At 52.4% G+C, this 16,582-nt stretch overlaps 8 protein-coding genes across 8 annotated transcripts; 2 read left to right on the forward strand and 6 right to left on the reverse strand.

Moving 5' to 3' along the window:
• Positions 1–46: 46 nt before the first annotated feature.
• On the reverse strand, positions 47–1,096 carry GNI_140720 (aldo-keto reductase; the record flags this gene model as incomplete). The annotated part of the gene is made up of 1 exon (XM_011134257.1): positions 47–1,096. The coding sequence occupies one exon, from the start codon at positions 1,094–1,096 to the stop codon at positions 47–49; it is 1,050 nt and encodes a 349-aa protein (XP_011132559.1).
• Positions 1,097–1,294: 198 nt separating this feature from the next.
• GNI_140730 (DNA topoisomerase 2) lies at positions 1,295–6,004 on the reverse strand (the record flags this gene model as incomplete). The annotated part of the gene is made up of 1 exon (XM_011134258.1): positions 1,295–6,004. One exon carries the CDS (start codon positions 6,002–6,004, stop codon positions 1,295–1,297), a length of 4,710 nt encoding a protein of 1,569 aa, XP_011132560.1.
• Positions 6,005–6,342: 338 nt separating this feature from the next.
• Positions 6,343–6,672, reverse strand: GNI_140740 (hypothetical protein; the record flags this gene model as incomplete). Its single annotated transcript, XM_011134259.1, has 1 exon — positions 6,343–6,672. One exon carries the CDS (start codon positions 6,670–6,672, stop codon positions 6,343–6,345), a length of 330 nt encoding a protein of 109 aa, XP_011132561.1.
• A 589-nt stretch (positions 6,673–7,261) lies between these two features.
• On the forward strand, positions 7,262–7,693 carry GNI_140750 (hypothetical protein; the record flags this gene model as incomplete). Its single annotated transcript, XM_011134260.1, has 1 exon — positions 7,262–7,693. The coding sequence occupies one exon, from the start codon at positions 7,262–7,264 to the stop codon at positions 7,691–7,693; it is 432 nt and encodes a 143-aa protein (XP_011132562.1).
• Positions 7,694–7,938: 245 nt separating this feature from the next.
• GNI_140760 (WD repeat protein) lies at positions 7,939–9,557 on the forward strand (the record flags this gene model as incomplete). Its single annotated transcript, XM_011134261.1, has 3 exons — positions 7,939–8,960; positions 9,099–9,389; positions 9,440–9,557. The coding sequence occupies 3 exons, from the start codon at positions 7,939–7,941 to the stop codon at positions 9,555–9,557; spliced, it is 1,431 nt and encodes a 476-aa protein (XP_011132563.1).
• A 2-nt stretch (positions 9,558–9,559) lies between these two features.
• Positions 9,560–10,684, reverse strand: GNI_140770 (hypothetical protein; the record flags this gene model as incomplete). Its single annotated transcript, XM_011134262.1, has 3 exons — positions 9,560–9,653; positions 9,710–9,913; positions 9,981–10,684. The coding sequence occupies 3 exons, from the start codon at positions 10,682–10,684 to the stop codon at positions 9,560–9,562; spliced, it is 1,002 nt and encodes a 333-aa protein (XP_011132564.1).
• Positions 10,685–10,735: 51 nt separating this feature from the next.
• Positions 10,736–12,163, reverse strand: GNI_140780 (hypothetical protein; the record flags this gene model as incomplete). The annotated part of the gene is made up of 1 exon (XM_011134263.1): positions 10,736–12,163. One exon carries the CDS (start codon positions 12,161–12,163, stop codon positions 10,736–10,738), a length of 1,428 nt encoding a protein of 475 aa, XP_011132565.1.
• Positions 12,164–13,237: 1,074 nt separating this feature from the next.
• On the reverse strand, positions 13,238–16,483 carry GNI_140790 (splicing factor 3B subunit 1; the record flags this gene model as incomplete). The annotated part of the gene is made up of 4 exons (XM_011134264.1): positions 13,238–13,372; positions 13,438–13,807; positions 13,872–16,266; positions 16,348–16,483. The coding sequence occupies 4 exons, from the start codon at positions 16,481–16,483 to the stop codon at positions 13,238–13,240; spliced, it is 3,036 nt and encodes a 1,011-aa protein (XP_011132566.1).
• Between the last annotated feature and the right edge of the window lie 99 nt (positions 16,484–16,582).

Raw genomic sequence — 16,582 nt, forward strand, 5'->3', positions numbered from 1 at the left:
ACACGTGTGTGCTTCACTGGATTTCTCGTAATATGAGACAAAAAAATTAATTGATTTCGTTCGGGTCCATTAGATTGCGCTCGTTTGAGTTGAGAGCGGTCAGTTCTTTCATTTCCTCATTGTCCATGTTGAAGTGGAACAAGTTAAAGTTGTCAACAACTCTCTCATCCTTTGTGCTTCGAGGCAGAACGGTGTAGCCCATTTGCATGGCCCATCTGAGTAGAACGGCAGCAGGTTTGACGTTATGTTTTGCCGCAATTTTGGTGACCACAGGATGTGTGATATGCTTGGCGACGCTGTTTACGCCTCCGAGAGTGGAGTAGGAGGTGATGAGTATGCCATGGTCCTTGCAGATTTTGTCGAGGTCTTGAGGTATCTGGCAGAAGACATTGAGCTCAATCTGGTTGACCATAGGGTACATAGCTTTAAGATCGCCAGCAGCCTTTCTGGCTTTGACATCTTCTAGTATGGGTAGGAGATGTTTGGGCATGTAATTGCTGACTCCGATGGCTCTGAATTTGCCTTCGTGGTACATCTGTTCCATGGTTCTCCAGCAAGTAATCCTTGTCTGTGTTTGGTCAGCCTTTTGGTTCTCCAAGGTGAAGAGAGGGTTACTACCACCAGAGCTTTCTGGTTCGTCGAATCCTACATGAATACCTGGCCAGTGAAGCAGCATCAAATCACAAGAAGATCGGTCGAAGTTCTTCAAGTGCTCTTCACATTGCTCGCGAACACCAGCCGGAGTAAAATGAGTTACCCAAACTTTTGACGTCACAAAAATCTTCCGGTCATCTCTCGGCTTCCCATGTGGCTTCTCAAAACTCTTCCTAAACTCCTCCTCAGACACCACCTTAAATGGACCACACTCTTTCACATCCGTATGAGCTGTCGCCTTACCATCAAACTTAGATACAATCGGTCCAATCACTGCCTCATTCTCATAACAAAACGCATCATCCAACGCCTTGTAACCCGTCTTCAAAGCCATAGCCACCGCCGACTTGGTACTCTCATCCTTCGCCTCCAGACACCAACATCCTAGAGACACCACCGGCAACATCACTCCATTACTGAACTCATGAACCAGAACTGACATCTCCCCCAACACCAACACCGACCAAAAAACAACCACTGACTATGAGACATAACACGCACCGACACACACCGGCACACACGACATGGTTCGTGACATGGTTGGTTGATGTAGTAGTTACTACGAAGGTGAGCGAAAAATAGATCTAGCCAAACGAGTCAACCGGAGTCAGGGCTATCTAACTAAATTCTGGTCACTGTCTTAGTCACTGTCGTCGTCGTCGTCGTCTTCGTCGTCTTCGTCGTCGTCGAACACGTCATCCTCGTCGCTTGCGCTCTCTTCTTCTTCCGCGATCATGTCCAACACACTGTCGTTGTCGTCTGACTCCTCCTGGACCTTGACCTTCTTCGTCTGTCGCTTCGGTCGCGGGGCCTCGACGCTGGGAGCTGGACGTTTCCGCTGGAGGACGGCCGCGTCCGCAGTGCCCACTTCTTTGTTCAGGTCGGTTTTGAACCAAGAAGATTCGGACACAGAGCTGCTGCTGGGCGCAGCGGGATTCGAACCCGCGGGGTTCGAACCAGTGGCGTTGGAACCGAGGATCTTGGCGCGCAGCGCGTCCATGAGTCCAAAGTCCTTAGTCAGCTCGTCCGAGGTCGTGGAGGAGTTCCGCGAAGAGGCGTTCTTCGACGGCATTATGTTTTCGGACCTCGGCTCCGACGACTTGCCGGCAGCCACTTCCGATCTGCCCGCGGCATGGCGCAGCTTGGCAAAGAGAGCGGTATCGTCGGCGTCGCTGGATGAGTCCTGGAGCTTCTTGCCCGACTGCGACTTAGTTGCCAGCGACTTAGTTGCCAGCGACTTAGTCGCCAGCGACTTAGTCGACTTGCCAGATTGGGATTTCCCTGATTGCGACCTGGCAGTCCGTTTCGGCGCTCGTGTGTTGAACTGGGTGCCGATGAGGCCGGCTGCATGTCGTCGGGCGTTCTCCGACTCGATACGGTCTGCCTTGATGTCTTCTTCAAGTTGTTCGATAGCGGCTTGTAGTTGGTGTAAGTCTTCTTTCCAGAGCGCTTCAGCGGTGGTGCTTCTGTACTTTTCGAGTTCGGCCTCTTTCTTGCCTGCTTTGGTCTTGAGCTCCTCTACGCGCTCCAGCGTCAGCTGATACATAGGCATAGACAGCAGATATTGGAATGTGCCCTTTACAGGACTGACTTTGCTCTCGTCCTCCTCCTCCTCGCGCTTTGCGTCGGGGTCCAGAATGGTGCCGTCATCGGCCACGTCGCCCGCGAGGGTTGGATTGCTAGTATCGTAACGATTTTCAATCGCCGTGCTGCGATCGAAGTTTTTGGCGTCCAGTTCTTGTTCTAACAACGCGCGTCTTTTATTGCTAATGCTTAGACTGCCATCGATCACAGCTAGCACGAACCTCAGCTGGTTGCTGATGTAGCACAACTCCTTCTCCAGCGAGGCCAGCTTATGTCGACGTCGCTTACAGTAAAACTCGAGACGTGTCTTACAAAAGTCGCGCAAAATGTCCAACTCCGAATCGTACCGTATAACGTGTCCGTCAGCGTCGAACAATGTCATGTTACTAGTGGCAATGCTCTTGCGCAGTCGCAATACTTTCTCCAACCCCTGACTCTCGGCATAGGCCATGTATTCCGGCGCCAACTTGAGCGTAAAGGCGATCGATTGATGTGTGCAGTTATCTCGGTAATCCTGCAACATGAAGGCTGGCGGTTTCCCGCCGGCCGTGGCGGCCGCGCCTCGGGCGCCGGCCTTTGCCTTAGCTTTGGCCTTAGCCTTAGCCTTGGCGGCGGCCGTGTTGGCTGCGGCCAGGTTGGACTCGATATTGGCTTGTATCATCTCCTCCAAAAACTCCTTGTACGGCTGCGTCCAGACCTTCACTGGGAGCTCGGAAATAAACAGGGTCGTGTCGTCGATCTTCTCCACTATCCCCACAGCCTCGAAGCCGGACTTGGCGTTGGCCTTTGATGTTTCCTCCATAGTCCCAATAAAGCCTCGGTACCACGGTTTCATGGAGACCATGGGTCTTCCCTCCAAGTAGTGGAAGATGTTCTCGATGATTTCCTTTGGGTTGTAGTTGGGGATCGACGAGGACCAGCCCGTACCAATGCCTTCGGACCCGTTCACGAGGACCAGCGGCAGGATGGGCACGTACCATTTGGGTTCGATGACCTTGCCCTCTTCGTTTTTGTAGTGCAGGACTGGTTCGTCTTCAGTGCGAAAGAGAGCGCGCGCCACGGGCGTTAGTTTGGTGTAAATATATCTGGTAGCTGACGCGTCTTTTCCCCCTTCCTTGCGACTGCCGAATTGTCCAATTGGTTGAAACAGATTTAAGTTATTGCTACCGACAAATGTCTGTGCTAGATTAACTGATGTCTGTGCCATTGATTCTTCGCCATGATGATAGCAAGATACGTCACTAACGTAGGCAGCAAACTGTGCGACTTTCATCTCTTTTTTGATCAGCCCTTTTTTAAACGCGCCGAAAATCGCCTTCCTCTGAGCCGGTTTAAGACCATCGACAATGCACGGAATCGAACGCTCTAAATCATAGCGCGAAAACAGTACCAACTCCTTATCAATGAAATCCTTATAACGTACATCCTTAGCTGTATGATCCAGAAAAGTTCCTTCCTCAAAAGATGAAATCCAATTCTTGCGATCTTCAGATCTTTTCGCATTAAACGCCATATCAATCGCTTCGAAATCCTCCTCATTACGATAAACAAATTGTAAAGAATGATCATTTAGATGTTTAAAGTATTCCATAAACTCTCTATCATCACTGGTACCTAATCCTTTATAATATTTAATTTTCCAATTTCGACCCATTCCTACATCGGATTTTTTCCATTGTTCATATTGTGTCATTGTGAAGAATGGTAGTACAGTCTTTCCATCTGTAGCCTTAACAATTGGTGTTACAAACTCTTTTAGAAATCCCTTATATTTTAATAGATCAGGCCAGAAGTGTTGTAACATATTTATTAACAACCCCTTAATATGACTACCGTCATAATCTTGATCTGTCATGATCATAATAGAACCATAACGTAAACTTCTTGGGTCTGTTATCTTCTTACCTACTTCAAGACCAGTAATACGCATAATATTTTGTAATTCTTTATTATCAGTAAGTGACTTAAATCCCGCATCTCGTACGTTAAGAACCTTACCACGTAATGGAAAAACACCATAACGATCCTTCCCGACCACGCTAAGACCTGCCACACAACTGGTTTTGGCAGAATCTCCTTCCGTCAAAATTAAAGTGCACATATGGCTGTGTTTCGTGCCAGCATCATTCGCATCTTCTAACTTCGGAATGCCAATAATACGATCCCTACCACCTTTACTCCCACCGACGCGCATCTTTCGCTTGAGCTCAATCTCCTGCTTGGTCTGAGCCCACATTAACACTGTTTCTGTAATGGCCGATTTCACCACAAGGGAAATCGTTTTATCACTTACACACAACGCTGGCTTTAGATACGACATTGACAGGGTCATATACTCTTTCGTTTGTGAGTCGAAGGTGGGGTTCACTACACGACAATTCAGAAACACAAAAAGGTGATTCCGCACGTGAGCTGACTTCAATTCCATGCCACCTTTGTTCTTACTACCAACCTTCTTCAGCACTGCCTGAACCACAGGATCCACAATATAATTAATGTGCGTTCCACCTTTGCTAGTGCAAATATTATTCACAAAAGACACCTGCTGAAATTGACCATCACTCATTGATATAACAACCTCCCATAAATCATTGATCTTCTCGTATATTTTAACCGGCGCTCCATTCTGTCCCAAGGAAACGTCTTCCTTCTTCACCTTTCCTTTCTTCTTCTTTCTTCCTTTTACTGAGTCGTCGTCGTCGTCATCCTCGCTTTCCACAGCCATGCCCCATTCGCTGTCATCATCTCGGTTGCTCGCTGTTCCCTCGGTGGCTTGTTCCCCCTTAAGCTTATCGTTAAGATCGCCGTTAAGATCGCCGTTAAGATCGCCGTTAAGATCGCCGTTAAGATCGCCGTTAAGATCGCCGGAAGGAGTTACTGTCTTGGGTTTAGCAAAGTACAAGTCGACGTAGTCTTTGAAGCTCTTGATGGGTATGGTAGTGCGATTGAGGACAACGCGGACCCCAATCGTACCGGCCATATCGTAAGCGCGTTTATGGAAGAGGGCGAGCACATCAGGGGTAAAACCATCCGGCATCTTGAAGCGTTTGAAGTCGGGATAAAAGGTGACCTTGCAGCTGTCGGTCTTGTTATCACAGGGAGTGATTGAGGCATCTGTATGGTGGCTCATGTTATCGGACCACTCCATATGGAATCTGCGTTTGCGTTGGGAGTCAACACATTCGACTACGAATTTTTTGGAGAATATGTTAGTCAGTTTAGCGCCATAACCATTCCGCCCACCAGTGACGCGTTGTTCCGAATCATCGTAGTTATCTGAGGTGAGCAGATGACCAAAGATTAGTTCCGGAACATAGATGCCATGCTCCTTATGGATCTCCACCGGGATGCCGGACCCATCATTAAGAACACTGACATAGTCCGCCGATATCACGATCTCTAACTTCGTCATACGTTGACCCTTCCGGCCCCGATTCTCGTGCACCTCGCGAGCTCGCACGTCTGCCGCATTCACCACGATCTCGTCAAAGATCTTGTATAGTGCCGGCACGTATTCTATCGACCGAAACACCATACGTACCCCATCCCATACCCAAGCTTGACCAGACTCCATCCCCGTCGAACCCACATATGAATCTGGACGAGCTAAGACGTGCTCCAGTTGAGACAACTTAGTGTAACGCTGCTCAATCGTCTTCTCCCGGGACAACTTACCTCCCTCACGACGAACATTCGCCGCCGACACACTGTTCTCTTCGCTCGAAGACTGACATGCACTCGACATCGCAGAAGAACTCCACTCCATTATCGTGCTTCCAGATACCTACCAGCGTTCTTCCAAACCACTACAATTCCAACCAAAGGTTATAGCTACTCCAGCAAGTGCTATAAATACACCAGCTTTATTCTACCTACAGATATTCCACAATCTTGTCCGGCTCGGTTATTCGACCTCCGATTATTCTATAGCACTCGAGCTTCGGGAAACGAGAAATGCACTCACCCCCTCGACCTCGTGTGTTTTAAACTGTTCTTGTTTCAAAAGAAAAAGTGCTTCGCTTCGGGCCACTCATCAAAACCTAATACCGACTCCGCCTGTAATATCTTTCTTCAATTCCTTATGACCTTCAACACCGCAAGGTTTTAGTACCTAGGGGCTCCCGGGACCATGTTCGGACGGTTATTGAGTTCTACCGGTTGATTCATCGGCTGATTAGGCCAGTTAGGAGTATATCCAGGTGATACGGAAATTCGCGGGGGGGCAACAAACGCCGGGACCAAATTCGGGTCGTACATGCACCTCACATTATGGGGATATGCCATCACGGGCTGAGTACCAAGCGGTACATAACGCTGGCTGCTCTCCCCGGTATATTGAATACTGGTTGTCTTTGTCGTAGCAGTATACGCTTCTTGCGGGGCCGTCGTGGTAATCGAAGTGGTGGTCGTACCCACCGGCGCCTGGCCCGCCATACTGCCTCCATGGGTCGTATATGTAGTCGATGCGCCCGGCTGAGAGTACGCTACCGAGGGATACGCCTGGCTAGTGTAGCTTCGCGTTGAGGTAGTCGTTTGGTACTGGGTCGGTTGCACCTCAGTGTATGTCTTCGTGGTCCTGCTCACCTGCTGCATGAATCTATAAATTTATTTAGTTCACGCACACTCTTGCTGGATACTGTCTCGAATTCAGCGACGCTCGATCTTGGCTGACGTCACGACCTCAAGACATATTCACCGGTGCGTAGATTGGTGGATTTGAATTGCGCGCACACGCGTGCGCAAAATATGCAAGTGAGATTTGTTGTTGTTTTGAGTGCGCTGGGATGCGCCAAACGCGTTAGCGTCACAGAGGGTTATGGCCCGCGCCACTGGGGCACCATGTACAGTGGCATTGATTCGAAAACGCCGTTGTATACGGATTCCGACGTCGCGCGACGGAACAAAGAGATTCCTCCAGACGATTGTGTCTGGATGTACGTCCCTTTGCTTGAGTATGCCTGTTTGCCACGAGGTAACCTGGGCCGTGATATCTCTGCATGATGCGTTTGTTTGTTTTGCAGAAATGGTGTACAGAGCGAAAAGAAAGGGTGAGAAAGATCAGTTGGGTTTCATGAGAGAGACTTGGGTCCCGGGGCCTGCGATAGTGAACATGCCGGACCTGCACGACCACAACACGTGCAAGTACGTATACCGCGACAAAAATCGGGGGGCGTTCAACTATTGTTTTGAAACAGCTGCTGAGCGCGACGCGTACATTCAGTTGTCAAACAGCGCTCCGTTCTGGAATGACCGGAAGGAGTTGCTTTCAGAGGTGCAGTACGCCGACCCGTTTAGGAAGGCGGTGGAGCTGACGTCGAAGGCGCATCAGGAGCAGCCGAATTTGCTTCCAATGCTCCCGTTTGACCAAAGAAAGGGTGCTCGCGCGGAGCGAATGGGGCGGTTGGACTTTTTTCTGCGCAGCAGCCAAACGTATATGCCTCCCGCGCCAGAATGACGAGCACCGACACGAGATCGAGCAAACTGGTAGACAAGTTGCTTCGCCGGCCGCACGAGGCGTCGCCATGCACGCCGCTTTCGCATCGCGGGCTCAAGTACACAGACGATGGGTTGCAGCACTTGCGGAAATCGCCGCGATTGTTTTGTTCGTACTTGACGCTGAATGCGCGCGGCTGGAAGCGGTTGAAGACGCACCATTACAATGCGTCGAAGCCCAAGGAGACGGGCGGCAAGTTGGCGCGCATGTTGAGTCGGCGTAGTGCAGACGAGTTTACAGGGTTTGATGACCTGGACGAAGAAAGCGTGGCTGAGTCGCGTGGGTTCGAAGTGGTTTGGTTGGCTGACCAGGACGACATCAGTACGGCGGTGAAGGAGTGGGTTTCGGAGCGAGACGGAAGCGGGCAGGGTGGGTGCGTGCAGGGGACACAGACGGGTGCGAAGCCTGCGGCGCCGTTGGCTGTGTGGACGGTGGCGGTGACGAGTGACCATCAGTACCTGGCCTGTGGGTCGAACGGAGGGTTAATCTTTGTTTGGCAGTTGAATGAGGGGCCGCAGTTGGAGGAGGAGTTAGAGCAGGATGTGGCGGCCGAAAAATCACCGGTGGAGAAACGAAGTATGTTGCGGCGTGTTGCTACACTATCGGGACACACGGGGGGTGTGTTGCGGCTGCAGTGGAACACCAGTGTGACGCACCGTGTGCTGCTGAGCAGTGGCTTCGACTCAACCGTGCGGCTCTGGTCCGTCTTCCCTGCGCCTGCGACACTCTGTATCCTGAAGTGCCCAGCACTACCCGTAGGTGTCTGCTTTGCCGGCGGCGGCGATGCCGCCGCCGTCGTCACCTGTCTCGACGGCGCCACGCGACTCATCTCCTTCACTCCGCCGCCCGCCCAGGCCGTGCCTGGTCCGGCCGCCGATGCACCGCCGTTAGTCAACTGCAAGGTCGACCGTGCCTTCGCCGGCAAGGACGCAGCCACCCACATGTCCGTCTCGCCCTGCGGCTCCGTCCTCGCCGTCGGTTCCCAGTTCGGCGTAGTTACTCTCAGCGACTTGGGCACTGGCCAGGTCATCCGCGAAGTACACTGCCGCAATCACTTCGGCCGCCACAAAACCGGCGAAAAGATCACCGGGATCTCCTGGAACTCGAACAGCCGCTATATCGCCGTCACCTCCCGCGACGGCCGCATCCGCATCATTGACATCCAAGACCCCAGTCGCCGCGTGAAACTCAAAGCCCAAAGCGACCCCCGACTGGTCGCCATTTTCGAGTAAGCCCGACTACCGGTGAGGACTACTTATCACGTCCTCTCCTCGGACCAACTTACCCAACGAGTTTACCGAACCACTTACACCACCATTTATCCCACCAACCTACCTGCCCAACTTAACCGACAACTTGCTTGCAGTCCTTCGGACCGATTTGTCTTGGCCGCCGCCGAGAACGGCCACATCTACGTTTGGGACCTGATGAAGGCGTGCCGCGAAAAGGTGCATCGGCGCAGACGCTTTTACTTGGCCCGGAGCTTTTCCAAATCGGCATTATCAGAGGGCGACGCTGTTCCCGAGAATGGACTGGAAATAGCTCCGCTGAACGAAGAATTTAAGCGCGAAACGGCGCACCCTGTCGCCTCCTTCGCTGCACACAAGGGCGTGCCCACCGCGATGTGCATGATGCCCTTTGAAAACTCTACAATCCCGTAAGACGGTCACCTCTGAAGGTCACTCACTCACTGGTGGGTTAAATTAGGCCACTCCTGTTTGTAGAGCCGCTCGAGTCATACTGGGCACCGAGTGCGGATCTGTCGAAGTGTATGTCATCCTACTATCGAAATGATGTATTGATGTGCGATGTATTACACGAATGATGTTAGGGGTTTATGCTAGATATTCGGGACACGGGGAAAATCAGTTTGGGGGGGGCTATGCCAGCTGACAAACCGTACTGAAACTGGCCAAGACACCTGCGACAAAGTAAATGAACATTGACAGGCGGAAAATCGAATGGGGGATGGAGTACTTACCGGATGCCCGGTTGATGTCGAAGCATGGGTTGCCGTCCATGTATAGGTATCTGAGGTTGGGCGCTTTGCTCAAAATCGAGGCGAAAACCCGCTCCAAGGATTCGTCTATATTGCAACTATATAAACCCAAGATGCTCAAGCTGGGCAAGTCCGGCAGGCAGTCCACAACCGCCGCAATTTGATTGCAAGACAAAAATAACCTAAGATCACGCAGAAGCATGCAACAGGGAAGGAACCACCCAATAATACGCGAGGATGTGTGATGACATTAAGATGTGTGATGATGCCGTAGCCTTTCGAAGTGAGAGGTTGCCTTTATGGGAGTGCGGTGCTAACTTTTGAAGCTTGGTAGCATTATAGAGGAGTTCTTTTAACGGTTTGATATTAGCAATACGGTTGTGTCTGAGATCCAGAAGTTCCAGTGCCGGAGCGTTTTTGGTTAAGGTCATTTGGTTGCAGTCGAGTTGCGTGATGTGTCCATGGTTCACGAGAAGGGTGCGGAGTCGGGGGTAGACTTCTCGGACTTTTGGCAATGTCTTGAGCACGCTGGAGGTTAAGCAAATTTCGGTTACATTCCGGCGCAGCTGGCCGAGGGAGTCGAAACACCGAGACTGCAAGATTGCTTGTACGTACTTGCTGACTCGCTCGTCCGCCTGATTCCAGCTTCCCTCCAGACCGGTCCGGACGCGCAGGTACAGATGCCGAATGAGCTCGTCCACGTCTATCGTCTCCAGAAAACTCCTGCTCGCATCCACGACCACCGTCCAAGACGTCTCAACCTCCAAGCCTTCCTCTGCTGGGACTTCCCCCACAAATTCCTTCAAGCCCCCGCACAGTAGTATCTTTTCGTAGCTCGCCAAATACAACTCCGAGCTTAGCACGCCCAGTGCCTCGTAAGAATGCGCGTGGGTCTGCTTGCCCACGAACCACAACTGCCGCTCCAGCGGATACCAACCGGTTATCCAAGGCATTTAAATTTCGGGCCACGTCCAGTGTTCAATCAGGGCCATGTTTTCGGACGGTTAGTGCGAGTCAACGCAGAGGATCCTGGCTGGACAGACTCCTTGGTCCACAGTGGAGAAGTCGACGGCAGACAAGAAGTGTTTGAGGGTTATGGGTTGCCGCACGGCCCCAGGTTCCACGAGTTGCCCGAGAGCGCTGAGGAGGTAGAGTGAGGGCAGGAAGTAGGTGATTTCGACGTTGGCGACTCCCTCGCCGGGGTTGTCACACATGAGGGTGAGTACGCCGTTCCCCATCTCCACGCCGTGGGTCAGTTCACGGAGCGAGAGGTAGATGCGCGGCTCATAGGACTCGAGCAGCTTCATGATGGACGGGCGCAACATGGCCAGGGCCTGAGGGTCGATGTACTCGTGGAGCACGTGCAGACGGTCGTCCGGGTTCTGGTGAAGCCGCGCCACGGAGGCTAGCTCCGCGACCATGCCCAGAATGCCTTTCATCTCCCGCCGCTGCAGCACGCGATGACTCGGCACCGTTGGCGTTCCGCCAGGCGCCAGGTTGTGCCCGAGCTTGTGCCCTGACACGATGTACTCGTACGGCTCCGAGATGTAGCGCACTACACTCTGACTGTTCGGCGCCACCTGCAGCGGCAGCCCCGCCGCCGGGGATGTCAACAGCGGCGTGTACTTGATCAGAAACGCGCCGTGGATCGGCACCCCGTTCAGCGTGTGTCCGTGAGTGGGCGTGCCCTTCCCGTCGTACACACCCACCTTCGTTATCGGCGAACACTGGATCTCCCCCAATGAACCGATGTTCAACGCGCTCTGCAACTGGTCCAGCGCAATCCGGTACCGGTTCGCCGGCGCGAACTTCTTCAATACCGAAGGCAAGTCGTACTCCAATGGCTCGTCCACCACGTCCCAACTCTCCTCCCCCGAACCCATATCGTCCACAAACGATGCCCGGCTCTCCGCCAACACCGGCGGCGACATCGGCTCGTCTTGCTTCGTGCACACCCCGAACGGCTCCTTCGTCACCGTCGTCCGGAACACGGACCACAGATACCGCTTCAAATACTTCTCGAACGCGGCGGCGTTCTCCTCGTTAGCCAAATTCGGCAAGCCCGACAAACGTGACTTCCGACCCGCCCCGAGCAAGTTCGCCGCCTTGGCTTCCCCGTCGAAGTTGCAAACGCCGCGCTCGTTCAGCCCGTTGACGCAGTCCGCGTCGGTGAAACACGGAGGAAAAGCAGAACGGTCAAAAGCCGAGGCAGTCGCCGACATCAACTGCAACCCCCACGGAGAGTTCTCTCCACGTCGCCTGCGACCCATGCCCTCGACCGCAGCCGGACCTCCCGCCGACACACCAGCAACCGCCGGCGCCGGCGCGGGCGCCGGCTTTTCCAGGTGCAACCCCTCCAGCGGCTGCCTGTTCTGTGCTTCTCCCTCCCCTGCGCACCCCCACGTGAGCAGCAATCCAACCGAAAACCTCATTGAAAAACTTAGCACTTACCTTCTTGTTCTCTTTCCCAGAAAAAACAATGTCCTTAGGAGTCCACGGTCAAGTCCTTCAACAAGGCGTGAACAAATGCGTCGTCGATGCAGAAAGAAGCCTCGTTCGAGATGGCTACATCGTGAGAAGATGCGTGTTCGGGAGCGAGGAAAAGCGACGCTGCCAAGGATGCCACCAGAAGAACTTCGTCGGTAAAGTCATTCGATGGTTCTGACGGCGCTGTACTGCACATCACACTCCCATTCTCCAGACCCGCCAGCGATGGATGCATAGGCGTAGTGGTCGCGGTGGAAATAGATGGTGGAGTTGAGAGAGGGAACGCTGGCGTCGAAAGCGACGGAGTAAAGTGACAGTCCGCTGATACCTGTGCATCGGTCGCAGTTGTACATCTCGAGGACAGCGATACTGAATTGGACAAGCTGGATCTGGTACTGTTGCTGCCTCTATTTAACTTATCGCGCTTATCTTGATTCGTGAGACGATAACTGCCAGAAAACATGCATTATCCAGTCATCTACTTACTTTCTTGGCCTCAGCTCCTCCTCGCCGTGAGCGTGGCGGCAACCAGCGCCAGCCGGGCACTTGCCGTCTTTCGCCCAATGCTTGCAAAGTTTTGTCTGAAGAATCCCGCCTGAGGTCTTGGTCAGTCATACCTTGTAATAATCATCTGTAAATCTGAGTTCATGATGGCCATGAGCATATTTGCAGTTTATGTCATCACAGAGTCCCTACGAAAATCAATATGCCCATGCCCAGTACCTACTTTTTTCCAGGAAGTGCAGATCTGAGTCTTGTGGAGAGAAACCCCAATTCTCAGTTCGCTGCGACTATGGGCGTAAGTACAGTCCTTCCCTTTTGTGCAGCGCGAATTCAAGAAAAAAGGACAGAGTTTTATCCTATCAAAAGTGGGCATGAAGAGATGAAGATCTCACTTATAGAATTGATCCTTAACTTGAGTGCCTGCCATGACAAATCTGGCAGTCTTATATATTGATGCGCTACTTCGAACGTGTGTGCAAACACGTGCGCGCGGCTATTGATTTGTTGTTTTGATGCTATAAGCACATTTCTAGCTCTGGCCGCCGGTAGTCATTGTTTTCGTCTGGTTCAAGCTCAGGATAGAAGCTTACGAGAGCATCGTTGTGGCCGATGTATACTGAGTTGTAGATTCTCCAGTAAATCTCTCTTGTCTACAAGCGAAGAGTTGGTTGATCAGGGGTTGGACAGAGTCCAGAAAGGGCAGAGGGTTGCTTACCTTTCTGGCGGGATGAAAAAGGCCTTGTAATAAATAGTTGAGCATGATTCCTGGTCCTAGAGCGACTCTAAATCCGCTGATGGCGTCAAAAGTTGCTTGAGTCAAATGTGCTGGTGTCTCAAAAATGTTGGGCCACACATAATTGAGGCAGTGTATGAGAGCATCCTCCCTTGACAGCCCATGCACACCTAATGCCAGATGTTTACATACCCACGCTGCGGTTTGCCGATGGACAATGTCTCGATCCATCAAAGCATCTTGCAGAAGTGGGACTACGGCATATATATAGTCCCTGCCCATCTCTCCTATATACTCGAATAAGAACGAAAGTGCTTTAAGAACACCATGCTGTACATTTACATCTGGAATTCTGAGAGACAAACATAATTTACACGACATAGCTGAATTAAGGGCATAGTGTGGGCGATACTTACTTGTATTCATTCATAAGGGCGGGTAGAACGGTGTAGGGTAAGCAGGTTTCCGCTACGATAGCAATTGCAATTGTGGTACAAATACGTAACTGTCGTTCTTGTACTCGCAGGTTGTTCATGAGCGTGACCATGACGTCGTGTGGTCCAATGGTCCGTGCGATGTAGCCAAACGTATTAATGGTCGTCCGTCGAATTGATTTCTTGTGGGCCTTGAGAAGTTCCAGCAAGTCAAAGCATATTCGGTCCCATTCCTTAGGGGAGACCATGTCCCCTCCGCGGTCGGCGATTCTCCCGATCAAATCGATTACATTTTCCTGTACCTTTTCATGCCGGTTTCGCAAAATCGGGGTGAGTCGTGGCAGCAAGTCTTTAATCGGCGGCGTCATAATGCGAATGCCAATGACGTTTATAATGGATTTGAGTGCGCATAGAATCGAACCCAGTACCTCTGGATATTCTTCTCCCAGATATTCGTACAGGAACAATCCGAAGTGACTCAGCATTTGTTCTTCTCCGCATTTCTTCATGACGGCCGCGATTCGGCTAATCAGGTCAGCAGCTTGCTGCCGAACCCTAGCGGAAGGCGTATTTAACCGCCAGCGAATTACGCCAGTAATGTGCTTCAAGTAAGGCTTCAGTCGCATGCCAAGAGTGTTAGCGATGGAGCCGAACGCATTCAGGACAACTTCCGAATCAGCTTCGGATGACTGTTCCTGGAAACAGAAGAGGAGCCCGTCAATAAAGAGTTCCTCTAGCTCCTGGTCTATCTCATCCACACCGAGGTTGAGAACTACTTGGTCTGCGATTTCCAGTGCCATATGGCGAAAGACTTCGGACGAATTCTTCAAAGGGTCGACCAGTCGTTTAAGAATTTCCGCACTTCCGCACTTGTTCGCAAGTTCCACAGTTGTTTCTACCACCTGGCGCCGGTTGGCTCTGTCTAATGCGTTACGGACCACTAGGAAGTTTTGGAAGAAGTCGGGTAGGACCTCTGCCCGAATGTAGTCTGCTTCTACACCTTGTGTGGCGGCGCAGAGTTTAATCACCTTAAGTATGACTTTCTTCATTTCATCATCCGGGGTATTAAACTCGCGACAAACGATACGCATAGTTTCTCGTGTATACACATCTGCATGTTCGGGGTCCATGAGTGGGATGATAAGTCCCATAGCTTTGAGGAAAGCTGCCAGGCCCTTGCCCCGGTACTCGCAAATACCCTGCCACAGCGGCCGCAGGACGCAGTCAAAGGTTTCGATCCCGTAAGGATGTGCCGCTTCGGCGAGCGCAGACAGCGCCAGTGCAGTGATCGTCCGAACTTTGGCGTGTTCATCTTGTAGTCCGGTCGCAATGATCTCCACCAGCTGTCGCAGGTGAGGCAGCACGGCACAGCCCATAAGGATCGCCGTCTGTTGCACGATCTTGATGCCAGTATGTCTTGCCTGCCAGCTCTTTTTGCTTTGACAGACAGCCTTGAGGAAAAGGATCAGCGAAGAGATACCCAGCGCGGAGGCCACCACGGCAAAAGCGCGCGCAGTTGTGTTGCGCACGTATTCATCCGGATGGTCAATGTCTGGCCGCATGGTAGCGATCATCGTGCCGAGTCCGGCGGCCTTACTCAAATTGCTAATGATTTCACGACCTTCTACGCGCGCATAGTAGTCCTCATCAATCAACAGCGGCTCGATTACGACTAGAATTTTATGCACATACGGCTGCACTTGGTCGTCCAACTTATAGAGCACGCGGTCAATCACCTTGACCAACAGGTGCCGCTCCTGATCGTCCGCGGCGCTCTGCATCATCAGTGGCAGGATCTGGTTGAAGAGCGGTTCCGGACCAAATTCGCGCGCGCGCGCGGTGATTTGTTTCAAAGCCGCCCGCCGCAGCGGAGGCGTCCCGTTTTTGATCTTGAGCAACAGCAGACTGATGCGCCGTTCCCGCAACTCCTCGACAGAGAGGGCGGACTCATCCACATCTTCAAACAGCTTCCGGAAAAACTCATAGTCTTCCGCCTTCATGCTCAAGTCCTCCATCGCCACCTCCGGAGCCGCCGGCAAAGTCGTAAACGACTCAAACTCTGCTGGCGTCTGACGCACCCCTTCGTCCAACCCCAGTCCAGCCGCCAATGCCGCCGGCACGTGCTTAGTCTGCACATACCCCGCTGGCGGTTGAACCACCTCGTAACCTTCCGTAGGCAATAGCGCGTCCAACTCCTCGTCCGTCAACGGACGGTTCCGCGGATCCTGTAATACCGCACGCTGCACTGCCGTCAGTCCCCCCGCCGCACTCGGCACCTCCGGCGTACCCGGCGTCCCTAAGCTGGTCATCCCCGGCACCGCCACCGGCGTGGAAGACGCATCATCCCATCGGGCCTCCTCCCAACGTGTCTTCTTCGCTAAAACAAACACCCCGTCAGACACAACTGGGATAGACGCAATCGGGATACACCATCAAGAGGGAGGGAAGGCTGACTCACCTGGAACATCGTTGGAAGCGGGCAAAGGCGTGTCCAATATCGTGCCCGGCAGAGGAGTCTGGGCGTCATCCTCTCGCTGGCGCTTTTTAGTGTCCACGGGTCCACCAACAATTGGGGTGTCCCACTGACTGAACATGCTCCGCGATTTATCAAATGCAAAACCCTATTCTCCCCCATGGCCACAAACTTTCGGGCCTGCTTATTCCCAACAACCCCCCCCCCCCCCCCCCCCCCC

This window comes from Gregarina niphandrodes, assembly GCF_000223845.1.
Source record: "Gregarina niphandrodes unplaced genomic scaffold scaffold00038, whole genome shotgun sequence".
Classification (NCBI taxonomy): Eukaryota; Apicomplexa; class Conoidasida; order Eugregarinorida; family Gregarinidae; genus Gregarina; species Gregarina niphandrodes.